The 17,808-nt window shown below is 38.1% G+C and overlaps 1 protein-coding gene across 1 annotated transcript in view; it reads left to right on the top strand.

Annotated features, from left to right (window-relative positions):
* VWA8 (von Willebrand factor A domain containing 8) overlaps positions 1–10,290 on the top strand; it is a 1,436,595-nt gene extending 1,426,305 nt beyond the window's left edge. Inside the window, exons 44-46 of the mRNA XM_053707969.1 lie at positions 7,494–7,592; positions 8,897–9,135; positions 9,849–10,290. Coding sequence (XP_053563944.1) covers positions 7,494–7,592; positions 8,897–9,135; positions 9,849–9,957 — 447 coding nt within the window. The 3' untranslated portion in view covers positions 9,958–10,290. The remainder of the gene's footprint in view (positions 1–7,493; positions 7,593–8,896; positions 9,136–9,848) is intronic.
* Positions 10,291–17,808: the final 7,518 nt, after the last annotated feature.

Here is a 17,808-nt window from a genome sequence, read left to right as displayed (position 1 = left end):
ATTGTGCATCTTGAAACAGCCACACCACATGTTTTCAGAGTCCTGTATTTCACTTTAAGTTATTTGTGGGTTTTTCTTTGCATCCCGAACAATTTTCCTGGCAGTTGTGGCTGAAATTTTAGTTGGTCTACCTGACCGTGGTTTGGTTTCAACAGAACCCCTCATTTTCCACTTCTTGATTAGAGTTTGAACTTCTGATTGGCATTCTCAATTCCTTGGCTATCTTTTTATATCCCTTTCCTGTTTTATACAGTTCAACTACCTTTTCCCGCAGATCCTTTGACAATTCTTTTGCTTTCCCCATGACTCAGAATCCAGAAACGTTAGTGCAGCACTGGATGAAAGATGCAAGGGTTTGTCAGGAGTCCAGAAACTCATTGACCTTTTTATACACACACACACACACTAATTACAAGAAAACAGATCACAGGTGAGGATGGTTACCTTTAATAGCCATTCAAACCCCTTTGTGTCAACTTGTGTGCATGTTATCAGGCCAAAATCACCAGGGTATGTAAACTTTTTATCAGTGTCATATTTGGGTAGCTTCTGTTGTCATCATGATTTAAAAAGAGTAAACACAGTTGATTGATAATAAATGGCTTCAGCCAAACACTAACCCTGAGTGAAAGAAACGTTTTTGTGTTATCATTCATATTCTCTGAAAAATGGCCAAGAAATCATAAATTCTGCCAGGGTATGTAAACTTATGAGCACAACTGTAAATATACATAGAAAAATATTTCTTTATAACTCTCACAGCCCTCACAAATAGGCTGGAGTGCTTGTTCAGTTATAATAGTTGAAATATATAATAGTTGAAATAAAGTAAATACGCAAGTGTTTTGGTAGCAGCTAAATTAATGTGCATGCCTTATTAAAACAACAAATATATCACTCTCTAATGAAATGTAATATTTTCTTTCCATTGCTCCAATAACAATTTAAATGATATACCTTTTGTAAGAATCTACAGGTTAAACATACTCACATAATTATTAGGTAAATTATTATTATTATTATTATTATTATTCAAAATGCTGTAATAAAAGAAAATGTAATATAATAATGCATCACGTTGGTTCTTTTTATATAGCCTTAAACACACATATTTAGAAGCTGAAATCCCAGTTCCAAGATAAACAGTATATCCCAAATTAACCTAGAAACCTAGAAATAGGGACTTTTTTTTTGTTATAAGTAGCCAAAAAATGTTTTTGTTATGTAATACCAAACAATCCACTTCTTGTATAACAGCATACATGTATTTATATTTAAAGGGATGTTAAAAGGTCAATAATATAATGTTAAATACAGACCAATGGCGCATTGCCCATCCAGAACCGACTAAAACTATGTTCACTCTTACGTTATATGCGATAATTAATTTTTGTCTGTCGTAAATCGTTAACCCCTTAAGGACTGTGAATTTCAGAGGAAAACTTGCCCAAAAGACCAGAGAATTGTTAGCATTTTTGCTATTACTTCATTTAAACAGAAATAGAGCCTTGATTTTTTGGTTTACCTATCAAAATGATAAAAAATGTTTAGCAGACAACACAAGGTATTGCTCTATACCCCTTTTGGTATATTTTATGCCACCATTTCATTGCAAAATGCGATCATATTAAAAAAATTGTTAACTTTTTCACCAACTTTGGAGTTCTCATTGAAATTATTTACATACCATTTGTGCAGTCATAACAAATGGTTGTGAAAGCTTCTCTGGGATCCCCTTTGTTCAGAAATACCAGACATGCATGGCTTTGCTATTGCTTTTTGGTAATCAGAAGGCCGCTAATCACTGTAGTGTAGAGATTACCCTCTTAGCTAATACCTCCCACCCTCCAATCCCTACCTGATCTCTCCAAAACAGCTATCTTCCCTCCCTCACCCCTCACTGGTCATCTTCCATCTTAGATACTGGCAGACAATCTGCCACTATTAAGTTATAGGGCAGTTTACATTTTTTTGTAATTATTTTATTTTCCACAGTGTAGGACCCCACCTTACCCTCTCACATCCCTGATGCCTTAATTTATTCATTAAAAAAAATCATTTTTCTGTAGTGTAGTGGCCCCTCTCACCATCCTTACTTCCCCCCTCCAATCCATCATCATGCAGTGCCCCCATTCAATCACTGAATATATCTACAGTATATATTTCCTTCTTAATATGGGAAGAGTCCACAGCTGCATTCCTTGTGGGAAATACTGAACCTGGCCACCAGGAGGAGGCAAAGACACCCCAGCCAAAGGCTTAAATACCTCCCCCACTTCCTCATAACCCCAGTCAATCTTTGCCTTTCGTCACAGGAGGATAGCAGAGAAGTGTCGGAAGATTATGGAGTAGTCTCTTATGGAGGGTAGTACTCTTTGAAATGGCACTGGAGCTTTAAGTAGTCCGGAGATGCAGGGAGAGTCTTTCTGCGAAACCATTCCGACTCATATTAACAGCTCCATAAGCAATCAGCGTTGACGAGTTTCGCTGCCTGCTTTCTTCACTCAAGTCCATGTCAGAAGCGCTGTTACAATCTGTCAAACTTGAAGGACCGTGTCACTGTTCCACGGCAAAGATTCCAGTAAGATTGTTTCATTACTTTACACTCATGTTAACGATAGAAGACAGGATTGCAGTGTGGCTCCTTTATCTTTATGGAATCAAGGGTTAATTTTAGTTTTGCACCGATACCCTTTTTTTAAGACCGAGTACAAGTACCGATACTTGTTTTCAAATACTCGCCGATACCAATTACCGATACTTTTTTTTATGTCATGTGACAGTTTACCAAGCACAATACAGACTAATTATTTAAGATTCCTTCTTTATAATTATGAAGGACTGTAGCTCAAAATAAATTATGAAATAATAAAACAGGTTTTATTTGTCACAAAGTTCACAGAACATGTTTAGAAATAAAAATATTACAATAAAATATATTAACAACAACAATAAATAACAAATATAAAATTGCAACCAACCAAAAGTGCCATACAGTAAAAAATAGAACAGAATACTGTTTAATCATGGTGAACAACACTATGGGCTAGATTACATTTGATTGGTAAGCTTTACCAATGCTCTCATTACACATCCTACTCCATTAAAGGCTATGGAGTTGGAAATGTGAACAGAGCATTGGTAAAGCTTACCAATCAAATGTAATCTAAATCTAGTCCTATAATTGCAGGATGAGTGTTCATTGGGATTAACTTAATTTTTCCTATGAGTACTCTTCCTGCAATTATATAAGATAAGATGTTCCTCAGAGTACAGTATGTTTTGAACATAATTGTGCAAGATGAGAACTAGCAGTATAAAAGGCAATCTAGCAATAAGAATAATTTTTCAAAAGTTAGTGGCAAGTTCTTATTAAGGAACAGAACAGAAGCATCTCTGCATGTTCAGCTATAAGTCTGTTTTTGCTATCAGTAAGGAGGTTCATCTTTCCACACTACTGCATGGGGCAGAAAGATATTTTTGGGCCATTTTAGCCAGAGCTGGAAATCTCAGTTTATTAACTGCCCAGTACTTCAGGGGTTTGTCTGAACGCAGTACAGTGATCTCTCCTACAATAATACAAATAAGAGCAATTTGTATTGGCAGAACAGTAGTAAACAATTTTTAGTTTAGTCTCCACTCCAGCTTTAAATGAAATGGGAACATGCAGTTTGAAAAAAACACCACAAGATAGCATATGGGTAGTAAGTGGAGGTATCGGTTTAAGTATCTGTGCATTTGCACGAGTACAAGTACTCATGCAAGTACTTGGTATCGGTACCGATACCGATACTAGTATCAGTATCGGTGCAAACCTAGTTAATATCTCCTGAGGGGGAATACTGAACCGTGGGGAATAATCTTTATGTTTATTTGATTTTATGCTGCTTTTATGTGTGAGATGTTATGGGCTCATAGGCTGTTATGGAATATACAGGTTTCACTTTCACTTTGAGAGCTGTGCAGCTTACAAGCTTGTCGCACTTTTTCTCATAGCAGGGACGGTGTTCTAAAATAAGATGTCTACCATAGGAATGTGATGTGAAATCAGCTGCTGGAGGTTTGTGGCGCTCACTACGCATGCGCAAGAGGCCCAACCTCCTCCAAACAGCTATTTAAGCCGACTTATTTGATAACAACGGGTCGCGGGATTCTATGGGCCGCGCATGCGCACGCGGCCCTACTCATCAGACAAGACCCTATTGATTGTACAGCCACTGACTTCACGGACCAATCAGATAATACAGTAACGCTTTCTTCCTATGTCTTATCTGATAGGTCCATTTGATTTGCCCACTTTCATTCACCAAATTGTCCTATCACAAGCCGCCGACTTCCCGTGCCCGGGGGGGTCGTGCTTATGCAACCAACCAAAAGTGCCATACAGTAAAAAATAGAACAGAATACTGTTTTATCATGGTGAACAACACTATGGGCTAGATTACATTTGATTGGTAAGCTTTACCAATGCTCTCATTACACATCCTACTCCATTAAAGGCTATGGAGTTGGAAATGTGAACAGAGCATTGGTAAAGCTTACCAATCAAATGTAATCTAAATCTAGTCCTAAAATTGCAGGATGAGTGTTCATTGGGATTAACTTAATTTTTCCTATGAGTACTCTTCCTGCAATTATATAAGCTAAGATGTTCCTCAGAGTACAGTATGTTTTGAACATAATTGTGCAAGATGAGAACTAGCAGTATAAAAGGCAATCTAGCAATTAGAATATTTTTTCAATAGTTAGTGGCAAGTTCTTATTAAGGAACAGAACAGAAGCATCTCTGCATGTTCAGCTATAAGTCTGTTTTTGCTATCAGTAAGGAGGTTCAACTTTCAACACTACTGCATGGGGCAGAAAGATATTTTTGGGCCATTTTAGCCAGAGCTGAAAATCTCAGTTTATTGACTGCCCAGTACTTCAGGGGTTTGTCTGAACGCAGTGCAGTGATCTCTCCTACAATAATACAAATAAGAGCAATTTGTATTGGCAGAACAGTAGTAAACAATTTTTAGTTTAGTCTCCACTCCAGCTTTAAATGAAATGGGAACATGCAGTTTGAAAAAAACACCACAAGATAGCATATGGGTAGTAAGTGGAGGTATCGGTTTAAGTATCTGTGCATTTGCACGAGTACAAGTACTCATGCAAGTACTTGATATCGGTACCGATACCGATACTAGTATCAGTATCGGTGCAACCCTAGTTAATATCTCCTGAGGGGGAATACTGAACCGTGGGGAATAATCTTTATGTTTATTTGATTTTATGCTGCTTTTATGTGTGAGATGTTATGGGCTCATAGGCTGTTATGGAATATACAGGTTTCACTTTCACTTTGAGAGCTGTGCAGCTTACAAGCTTGTCGCACTTTTTCTCATAGCAGGGACGGTGTTCTAAAATAAGATGTCTACCATAGGAATGTGATGTGAAATCAGCTGCTGGAGGTTTGTGGCGCTCACTACGCATGCGCAAGAGGCCCAACCTCCTCCAAACAGCTATTTAAGCCGACTTATTTGATAACAACGGGTCGCGGGATTCTATGGGCCGCGCATGCGCACGAGGCCCTACTCATCAGACAAGACCCTATTGATTGTACAGCCACTGACTTCACGGACCAATCAGATAATACAGTAACGCTTTCTTCCTATGTCTTATCTGATCGGTCCATTTGATTTGCCCACTTTCATTCACCAAATTGTCCTATCACAAGCCGCCGACTTCCCGTGCCCGGGGGGGTCGTGCTTATGGGGTTTACAGGGGGTGCTGATGGGGGTTACAGTGGGTGCTCATGGACCTACATAAGCTCCATCTGCACCCACTGTAAACCCCATAAGTACGACCCCCCCGGCACGGGAAGTCGGCGGCTTGTGATAGGACAATTTGGTGAATGGACGTGGGCAAATCAAATGGACCAATCAGATAAATGAGCGCCATAAACCTCCAGCAGCTGATTCATGGCACCAGAAGTGACGTAGGTTGCGCATTCCTATGCGGTAGAAAACTTCTTTTAGAACAACGGTCCACATTGTGCACCATGTGAGCTTTCATTCCCTCTTTCCTGACCGAGCTATCACAGAGGAGTCATAAATCTTTGTACTGTCTGGGTCAAAGGAGGTGGTGAGTGCCCCAGTGATTGGGGTATAAAGGTGCCGTTTTTTTTTTAATAAAATAAGATTGTTTTATTTTCTATAGGTCCTCCTTACATACTCTTTCCAGGTTTTTACAAGTTTGATGTTTTTGCTTCTGTTTGCTTCTGCTGAAGTAGCCTTCGGGAGAAAGGTTTTTCAGGCTGTGGTGCCCTCAGATATTGGTCTCCTCTCTTTTTCCCTCCCATTAGCATTCTGTGTACTCTGGAACTTGGGTATAATTTTCCCACAAGTAAGGAATGTAGCTGTGGACTCTTCCCATATTAAGAAGGAAAACATAAATTATGCTTACCAGATAATTTCCTTTCCTTCTGTATGGGAAGAGTCCACAGCTCCCGCACATGTGCTTCGATGGGCGGCCCTTCATTTTTTATCTACTCTTCTGGCACCATTTTTCACCCTGATATTTCTCCTACTGTTCCTTGTTCCCTCGGCAGAATGACTGGGATATGAGGAAGTGGGGGAGGTATTTAAGCCTTTGGTTGGGGTGTCTTTGCCTCCTCCTGGTGGCCAGGTTCAGTATTTCCCACAAGTAACGAATGCAGCTGTGGACTCTTCCCATACAGAAGGAAAGGAAATGATCTGGTAAGCATAATTTATGTTATTAATTTGTTAGTAGTAAATAGTGCACAACAATCTAATCTGTTACTGAGCTGTGGAATGTGTATATGTTAGGATAACTATACAGACTGCAATATACACACTATATGATGATGCATCACCTGTTGCACTAAGTATAAATTCAATACACTGTAGTGCCAAAAAGTTTTAAACTCCTGGGATTAGAGGGGGGGATTGTATTGCATGTTTAGAACACGTTTTATTGACTTGGAGAGAATGATTGTTAGGTACCTTCCTTATTTCAATATCCACAATCTTAGCAATGAGTTCACAGTAAACACACTGTTAGAATAAATCAGTAATGTAGGTCACATATGAAATCACTGCAGATAACGTGTTTGCATTAAATTATCATAAATCTGTAAGATTACACAGACCTTCTAACAGAAATGGAAAATCTACAGATTTACGTAACAAGGCATGATGTGGAAATACTTTGCTGGCTTAGATATATAAAGTGTTTAAATAAGCTTTATCAGTTTACATTGATAACATATTTCCCTCCTTATAGAAGAGTTTTGTTTTACATCAGTAACTTATGTTTAAGCAGCTATCCTCTTTTATTTTAAATGGACTTCATTTAACCATTTGGTCTTAAATTGCAGCACTTCCCTGGACTGTAGATTATTTTCCTTAGCAGGGAAGTAGCCGCTCTTGTGGGTGACACAGGTTACCTCTCTGTAGACCTAATGTGACTTCTCCTTGTTCTTTCCATTCTAGTATGATGTCTATGGGCATTCCGGTGATGGATATAAAATTGAGTTAATAAGAAGTGACAGAATACCTAAGAACAATAAGCAAAGACTGGAAATTCTTAAGGTAAAACAATCTTACGCATATGTTTGAAAATTTAAAACCTCATGTGTTGAAAAAGAAATGGGGTCTTTATGCAAAATGATTATTTACTGCATTATTATTATAATTTATTTGTACATCGCTAACAGATTTCACAGCACTATAAAAATAAGTATAATATACAGAAGCCCCCCTTAGCATGTAACACACAAGTCCAATGGCTTTGTAGATCAACTTCATCTAAGGTGATCTATCTCTACCCTTTTGCTTCTTACAAATGCTGCCTTTGCATATTATACCTAGCTTTTGTTGCTGCTCTACAAATACATATTGATGATGACATTAATAATAATAATAATAGGTAGCCTTTAAAAGAAGCCAATTATGGACCAGCTAAATGGGAAGAGGACACTACTAAGCATTGCCAACTCGTTTATTCTTTTTTAAGTAAAATATATTGAAATATGTCTAATATAACAAGTAAAATACAAGCATAGATTGCAATATATGCCCACAGTATATTAACAAGTTACAGCACTGGTATACTAGTAAAAGAGAAGTTTTTATTTATGTGTATTTTTATTAGTTTTTAGCTGATTTTTAAAAAAATACATTTTATATAAAGAAAATCTGACAAAAAAAACTTTGTTATTTCATGTGTGATCAAATCAAGCTCCATTTACTATGAAAGTGTGAATAATTGTTCCTCAAAACAAGATTTATCCTTGATACATGTGGCTGTTATTCCTTTGATACTTGCATTTGTTGGATACAATCACAGGGTCACTAATACTGCTGTTCCTGTTTCTTGTGGCCAGATGCAAGGCTGTGACAATTTTTGGTTCACTGTTAAAAAGAAGTGATAGTTTCTCCTCCATATTACCTAGAATCCATCACTGAGGCCTAGCTATTTAAATCAAGTGTAAGGATCCATCAGGGCGTCTGTCTTTATACACGTACATACTTATGACTAGGCGTAAGGGGCTGGGCAGCCATGGGGAATGGTCCTGTGTGGCTATGAGCTGGGCTGAGTGATTGCGGTCTAAGCAATCAGACGGTGGGGATTTGAAAGTTTATTATGGAGGTTTTTTAACTCAGAATCCATGACAAGTGTTTCAGTAAACAATTGAGTTTGATCCCATGCTATTTTCATAAAACACAGAGTGACAAACAAAATGACTCAGTTCTGTGAAATAGCTTATAATTCATTATTTACAGTTTATATTAATTTAAGTCCCTAAGACTTATAGGCTAAGAATCATTCTTTACATGTGATTAAAAAGAAGAGATTTTTCTAATGTTTAATGTGCTTGTTGTTTCTGTGTCAGACTATGCACGCCCACTCGCAGTTCTGTATGAGTGGAGACTACACACTAGACGCCACTGAGAATGCTATTAAGGAAATAGCCAAGGAAGAGGCTGATGAATACTTTGTCATAGTTTTGAGTGATGCTAACCTGGAACGATATGGAATACCACCATTAATGTTTGCCCAAGCCTTGACTGTCAACCCACAAGTTAACGCCTTTGCTATATTTATTGGGTCTTTGGGTGATCAGGCTGAACGGTAAGAACATGTAGTATATACTTTACTTTTGCAGCCATGTTTTTTAACAACAGGATCAAGAATAATTATTGTTAGGCATGATGATAAATTTAAAAATGTAACCCATTAAGATACAGAATAATTTTAAACATTAAATCTATCTATATCTGGAATGGGAATTTCATTCTACATAAAATGTGTCATTTTCCTGCATAGTTCATGTATTATATTATTTTTTTAAGAAAATGTTATATTTAATGAAAAATTGCAAAAGTAGAAATGTGACCTTAAACTCATACTATTAATACATATATTACCTTTTACTGTATATACAGTAAACATTCCATAAATGTTATTAACCAGCATTTACATGCCATACAATCTGCATTATTTCCATTGTTAAATTTGATTTATATTACACACGAAGGCCATAGCCAAGAAAATTTACAGAAATTTACAGATGAGCAGGGGCATTCATTGCAGAATTATAGACAACTGAATATTGGTTCCTTGGGACAGGCACCAACTGTCCAGCTGTCTCGGTTTCCGGCTTAGTTGGAGATTTTAGTAGTACATCCTCCTTCAGCCCTTTCCAAAGCTTTCATTCACCAGTTAAGAAAATGAATAGCTGCTATGTATAAGTTATTCAGAAGTAAAAGTTTTGTTCTCCCCTTGTTTCTAAGGTTTTTGTATTTGCATTGCTAATTTTTTTCTTCCTCCTTTCTGAACCCCAGGCTGCAGAGGACACTTCCAGCCGGGCGATCTTTTGTTGCTATGGATACAAAGCAGATCCCACAGATATTGCAGCAAATCTTTACATCAACCTTGCTATCAAGTGCTTAGGAAACAGACTTCATTATCTATTAAACTAAGACTTTACACACTTTGTAAAACCACATACACGAGTTTAAAATCCTAGTTCAAATACATTTTTTTTAGATTAATGTGTATATATTGAATGTTTATTGACTGTCTAGTGAATTGATAGCCTTTTGTTTGTTAATAAATAGATCTGTGCATTATTCTGCATTAAACTTTCAAGAGAATCACCTGAATAGAATTTACCAGATTTCCGTAGTTGAAAGATCTGATAATTGATATATAATGTCCAGAAGATAATACCGCCTTATAATTTTTTTTTAGAGTTTTGCTCATTAAATGGTTATCAAACATCAATTAAGTTTTTTTTTTGCTTTATCTATTATATTTTGCTGATCTTTAAATTATTAATGTTACAGAAATTATGAACATTTTAAAATAAATGTTTTTATCAATTTGAAATTATAATAAAATATAAGAATCACTAACAATGTGTTCTGCGATTTGTTTAAGTGTTGGTGACTGCCAAATGTCAGTGCAATATTGCTGGCTGTAGTAGGTCAGACTCCTTTTTTCTTTGGTCCATGTGAGCTGTCTGAATGGGCCCCAGACTTTAATAGTATCATGTCGTGGAGTGCTAGAGTGATACTTTAAACTGTTTAATTTGTCAAATCATGGCTTTACAGGATTTAATATTCAGCAAGTGGAGGCACTTGGACTCATTACATTATTGTATATGCTATTGCAGTTGTAAACTTTAACAGAGACAATAAAGTCTACTAGATTTTAATGGAGATTTTTGTTGTTAATACCAGGAATTAAGTTTTACAATTCCATGCATTAGTATGAGCATATTTGTTAGTTATTCTATTAAAGAGGCATAAAAACTGTTATTTTTGATGTTCATAAAAGCTTTATTAAACACATTTTACAAATAACGACCTAGATTACGAGTGGAGCACAAAATTGCGCTTTCTCGAGCGTGATATTTGCGCTCCACTCAGTAATACTAGCCTGAAAGTCTTGGACTCACAAGAGCACGCTTCTATAGGCTCCAATGGGGGCCTCGTTCTGATGCCATGAGACACAGCAAAGTACCTAGCGCAGCGCAAGGGGTAAGTCGTGCAGCATTGGGCAGCAAATTAAATATAGTTAAAGGGACACTGAACCCAAATTTTATCTTTCATGATTCAGATAGAGCATGCAATTTTAAGCAACTTTCTAATTTATTCCTATTATCAATTTTTCTTCATTCTCTTGCTATCTTTCGGCTAGATTACGAGTTGTGCATTAGAGGCTATGCGGTGCTAACGAGCAGTTTTCTCTCACTGCTCACTTACCTGCAGCGCTGGTATTACGGGTTTTTACAAACCTGGCGTTAAAAGGCAAGAAGTGAGCGTTGAGCAAATGTTTGCTCCTTACCGCACTCCAATACCAGCGCTGCTTAAATCAGCGGTGAGCTGGTCGTACCTGCTCGTGCATGATTTCCCCATAGGAATCAACGGGGAGAGACGGCTGAGAAAAAGTCTAACACCTGCAAATAAGCAGTGTAAAACTCAGTAACGCAGCCCCATTGATTCCTATGGGGAAATAAAATTTACGTTTACACCTAACACCCTAACATGATCCCCGAGTCTAAACACCCCTAATCTTACACTTATTAACCCCTAATCTGCCGCCCCCGACATCGCCGACACCTGCATTATATTTATTAACCTACCTACACTTATTAACCCCTAATCTGCTGCTCCCAACGTCGCCGCCACTATAATAAACATATTAACCCCTAAACCACCGCACTCCCGCCTCGCAAACATTAGTTAAATATTATTAACCCTAATCTGCTGTCCCTAACATCGCCGCCACCTACCTACATTTATTAACCCCTAATCTGCCGCCCCCAACGTCGCCGCCACTATACTAAATGTATTAACCCCTAAAGTCTAACCCTAACACCCCCTAACTTAACTATAATTACAATAAATATAACTACAAATTCCTATCATTAACTAAATAATTCCTATTTAAAACTAAATACTTACCTATAAAATAAACCCTATACTAGCTACAATATAACTAATAGTTACATTGTAGCTAGCTTAGGGTTTCTTTTTATTTTACAGGCAAGTTTGTATTTATTTTAACTAGGTAGAATAGTTATTAAATAGTTATTAACTATTTAATAAATACCTAGCTAAAATAAATACAAAAGTACATGTAAAATAAAACCTACCCTAAGTTACAATAACACCTAACACTACACTATAATTAAATAAATTAACTAAATTAACAATTAAATAAATTAAATTAGCTAAAGTACAAAAAAAACCCACTTAATTACAGAAAATAATAAACAAATTACAAGACATTTAAACTAATTACACCTAATCTAATAGCCCTATCAAAAAAAAATCGCCCTCAAAATAATAAAAAACCCTAGCCTAAACTAAACTATCAATAGCCCTTAAAAGGGCCTTTTGCGTGCCATTGCCCCAAAGTAATCAGCTCTTTTTTTTTTTTAAACTTTTTATTTTTGTTGAGGAGAAAATAGCATATACAAACAGTCAGTTCAGATGTAACAATTTTCCAGTGTCAGAAAAGGAAAAAAAGAATGACAGTGCAAAAACATTCTATGTAGACATCCACATATAAGTATCTAAACTGACATGATAATCCAGGTACCTCATTTTTTGGTTTTATAAGTTTATAACGTCCTCGAGACATACAGGTCCACTCATGGGACCAGACACAACTATAAGCCGCTGAGGGCATGTGAATAGAGCTAATAGTAAGAGACTAGTTTCAGTGTACATAATTATTAACAATGTTATCAGTTTAACTAAACAAAAGCAGTGTGCCAACATAGGTTACCTGAACCACGGGTGGGTTCAATTCCTTCATTGGGTAGAAAAGTGCGTATGCAAAAACAGTTACAATTAAATACACACAGAAAAAACTTAAGAAAAATCTCACTGTAAGCAAACTTTAGGTTAAGGTTCAAGTAAAAGAGGAATACCACAACTGGCAAACTATATGTAACCAATAGTGCATATGTAGACACAGCTAATCTATCCGTATTAGGGCCCAGAGAGCAACCAGGACTCTCTGGACAGGGCAGAGGCTGCTTAACTCTGCCAAAAGGGAATAAATGGGGGGGGGGGTAGTGGATGTCTGGTCACTTAAACTTGAATGTATTCTGTTAGAATGGGATAGGGCAGCAACATTAGAAGCCTCCTTAGAAGTGAGATGCTAATAAGATGCGTAAATGGTAGGCTTATATAGATAGAAGGGCCACTCTTGGACCCTTGACCAGAAATATCAACGTTCTTAGTCATGGCTCATCCTCCCCGATATTAGAAGCCTCTTTGGGGCCTCAGCAACACAAACAGAATAGTTAGATGGGGGGGGGTGATAATAGTTATGTCATAGAGAGAAACAAGATTTATGTTTCAAAGTAAGAGTAGTGCCCCAATTGGCAATGTCACCGCAGGTTTAAACAATAGTGGGCTTAGGGATATTATTAAATAAAATATGGAGCTCCTCCAGATATATTGAACACCCACATACTTTATATTCATTTTATAAGTTAGGCTGTTTGGTATGGAGGCGGTCATTGATGCTTGTGTTATAGTCAGTTAAATTATAGCAGAATATACAATAAAATTCACAGCACAATTAAACAGTAACACTTCAGAGTAATATGCAATATGGAGCTTGCCCACTGAACATATATAACAATCAAAAAATAACAAGTACTAAGATGTTATGAGGGGTATCTAGGATTGCCCGTGAGACCAGGGCAAACTAGTATATAGGAAGTATAAGTATTAGAACTAGTAAGAGGGGAAACTCACGCCATAACATTGTACATAGACTATTACATAGGAGCTCAAAGCCTGAACATGGGCTTCTAGACTATACATAGTTAAATGTGAGGATACAAGTAATAGGGTTACAGCGTGTTTTTACATATCCAGAAAAGTAAACCTTATTATGGCTTAAACTAGAAAGTAATAGTCCAGGAACATGTCCAACTGCATTTATAATCCCTAGAACTAAAAGTTTTATATAGGCAGCACTAATCATATCAGGGGATTATAGTGTTCCTTCATTAAGGGTGATGCTAGGAATGTAAGCAGAGGGGATTTACATCTATATCAGCCCAATACTAAACTCTCGGCCCGTGTGCTGCGGCCTACTAGACAAATAAAAAGTTCCATTATTGTAGTCCTTCATTGTAGAGTAGGTCCATCTGATAACTTTTAACTTTTACGGGGGGCATTACTCCAAACAATACCATGGTATATCCAGACACATTAATGAGGAAAGGGCAGCAACTCCACCAAGCCAAAACGAAAGAAATCTGCCTAAAACGTTCAAGCCTGGTATGAGTATCTCTGCTCCTATCCGATGCCCTCTCGCCGATATAGGGAAGCCTCCCTGCTACCTCCGTGCAAGACCTGTGGGCCTAAGCCAACATCCCTGCATAGGCTCCTCAGGACTTCTTCATCTGTTAGCCCCAAAGCCCCAGGCGCCGCAGCGTCACGTCCCAAAGCCACGGAGCTGCACACTCGGGAACCGGCTGCACTCCCCTGCACAGCCACGCAGCATCCAGCAAGAGGGCAGTCGTCAAGTTCCAGGTAAACGTTAGCCCTCTGGATATTTCCGTTAGGGCAACCTTCGTGGGCCTCTGCGTTTTCTTGCGTGGCGTTAATAGCCACTACCGCCGCAGCTGCTCCAATTTTCGGCGGGTCCAGTACTCCAGGAGATTCCGGGCTGCAAACATCAGTGGTTCCGGTGAGAGTGCAGACTTCCCTCAGCCGCAGACCTCCATTAGTAGTACTTGGAGCTGTCAATTCCACCATACCGGTCTTACAAGGCTGCGACATAGGGGCCTCCATTAGCTTCATGAGCCGATCAAATCTGTGGTGCATCTGCCGCTCAGACTCAGCAAAAAGAGCCTGAATTTTAATGTAAAAGTCCTCCTCCATGCTGTGCTCAATGAGCTTAACGACCCTATATCGGTCTAATGCAATTTTATGTGTAGAAGTATTGATTTTTAGCTGATTTTTGTATAATTATAGCAGGAGCTCTGGTCTCACACGTCTGCCCTGAAAGCTAGCTGGCTCCGCCCCCCGTAATCAGCTCTTTTACCTGTAAACAAAAATACAAACAACCCCCCAACAGTAAAACCCACCACCCACACAACCAACCCCCCAAATAAAATACTATCTAAAAAAACCTAAGCTCCCCATTGCCCTGAAAAGGGCATTTGGATGGGCATTGCCCTTAAAAGGGCAGTTAGCTCTTTTGCAGGCTCAAACACAACCCTAAAAATAAAACCCACCCAATACACCCTTAAAAAAACCTAACACTAACCCCCTGAAGATCGACTTACTGTTCTGGAGACCGGACATCCATCCTCAAGGAAGCTGCAGAAGTCTTCATCCAACCGGGCCGAAGTCCTCAACGAAGCCGGGAGAAGTCTTCATCCAAGCCGGGCGAAGTGGATTAGCCAATAGGATTGAACTTCAATCCTATTGACTGATTGCATCAGCCAATATGATTTTTTCTACCTTAATTCTGATTGGCTGATAGAATTCTATCAGCCAATCGGAATCTAAGGGACGCCATCTTGGATGACGTCACTTAAAGGAACTGTCATTCAGTAAGAAGACTTTATTTGAAGAGGATGATCCGCGTCGGATGTCTTGAAGATGGAGCTGCTCGTCTAAATGGATGAAGATAGAAGATGCCATCTGGATGAAGACTTCTGCCCGTCTGGAGGACCACTTTGCCCGGCCTGGATGAAGACTTCTCCCGGCTTCGTTGAGGACTTCGGCCTGGTTGGATGAAGACTTCTGCCGCTTCCTTGAGGATGGATATCCGGTCTTCAGAACAGTAAGTCGATCTTCAGGGGGTTAGTGTTAGATTTTTTTAAGGGTGATTGGGTGGGTTTTATTTTTAGGTTAGGGTTTGGGCCTGCAAAAGAGCTAACTGCCCTTTTCAGGGCAATGCCCATCCAAATGCCCTTTTCAGGGCAATGGGGAGCTTAGGTTTTTTTAGATAGTATTTTATTTGGGGGGTTGGTTGTGTGGGTAGTGGGTTTTACTGTTGGGGTGTTGTTTGTATTTTTTTTTTTACAGGTAAAAGAGCTCATTACTTTGGGGCAATGCCCCGCAAAAAGCCCTTTTAAGGGCTATTGATAGTTTAATTTAGGCTAGGGTTTTTTTTTTATTTTGGGGGGGCTTTTTTATTTTGATAGGGCTATTAGATTAGGTGTAATTAGTTTAAATATCTTGTAATTTGTTTATTATTTTCTGTAATTTTTTGGGGGGGTTGTACTTTAGCTAATTTTATTTAATTTATTTAATTGTTAATTTATTTAATTTATTTAATTATAGTGTAGAGTTGGGTGTTATTGTAACTTAGGTTAGATTTTATTTTACAGGTACTTTTGTATTTATTTTATCTAGGTAGTTAGTAAATAGTTAATAACTATTTAGTAACTATTCTACCTAGTTAAAATAAATACAAACTTGCCTGTAAAATAAAAATAAACCCTAAGATAGCTACAATGTAACTATTAGTTATATTGTAGCTATCTTAGGGTTTATTTTATAGGTAAGTATTTAGTTTTAAATAGGAATTATTTAGGTAATGATAGTAATTTTTATTTAGATTTATTGTAATTATATGTAAGTTAGCGGGTGTTAGGGTTAGGGTTAGACTTAGGTTTAGGGGTTAATACATTTAGTATAGTATCGGCGACGTTGGGGGCGGCAGATTAGGGGGTTAATAATATTTAACTAATGTTTGCGAGGCAGGAGTGCGGCGGTTTAGGGGTTAATATGTTTATTATAGTTGCGGCGATATCCTTAGCGGCAGATTAGGGGTTAAACATTTAATTTTAGTGTTTGCGATGCAGGAGGGCCTCGGTTTAGGGGTTAATAGGTAGTTTATGGGTGTTAGTGTACTTTTTAGCACTTTAGTTATGAGTTTTATGTTACGGAGTTGTACCATAAAACTCTTAACTACTGACTTTTAAATGCGTTAGGAATCTTGGAGGTAGAGGGTGTACCGCTCACTTTTTGGCCTCCCAGGACAGACTCGTAATACCGGCGCTATGGAAGTCCCATCGAAAAAACACTTTACAAGGTTTACGTAATTCGTTTTGCGGTAAGGCCAAAGAAGTGTGCGGTGCCCCTAAACCTGCAATTCTCGTAATAGCAGCGGTAGGGAAAAAGCAGTGTTAGGACCTGTTAACGCTGCTTTTTCAGCCTAACGCACAACTCGTAATCTAGCCATTAATTTGAAAAGCAAGAATGTAAGTTTAGAAGGCGGCTCAATTTTGGTTCACAACTTGGGTTGTTCTTGCTGATTGATGATTAAATACTGTCCAGAGTTCTGAACCAAAACCTTAGCTTAGATGCCTTCTTTTTCAAATAAAGATAGCAAGAGAACGAAGAAAATTTGATAATAGTAGTAAATTAGAAAGTTGATTAAAATTGCATGCTCTATCTGAATCATGAAAGAAAAAAATTGGGTTTGTATCCCTTTAATTGAGCTAAGCACCAAGTGCTCCTGCGAGCTCGCGGGATCATTAACCATCCACTTTTTACTGTGATAATTGATATTACGAGTGGAGCGCAAAATTGCACTTTTGCAAGAGCAATATTTGCGCTCCACTCAGTAATACCAACACATGCAAATTTGCACTGGTATTACAAGTTAGGCTCAATGCGAACACGACCTTCCGTTTGCATTGCTTGGAAATCCAATGGGAGCCTCGTTCTGATGCCATGGGACACAGCAAAGTACCTAGCGCAGTGCAAGGGGTAAGTTGCGCAGCAAATTAAAAATATATGTGTATAT

This window comes from Bombina bombina, chromosome 3 (genome assembly GCF_027579735.1).
Source record: "Bombina bombina isolate aBomBom1 chromosome 3, aBomBom1.pri, whole genome shotgun sequence".
In the NCBI taxonomy this organism is placed as follows: domain Eukaryota; kingdom Metazoa; phylum Chordata; class Amphibia; order Anura; family Bombinatoridae; genus Bombina; species Bombina bombina.
The sequence above is the reverse complement of the archived record's forward strand: the minus strand, read 5'-3'. Positions and strand labels throughout refer to the sequence as shown.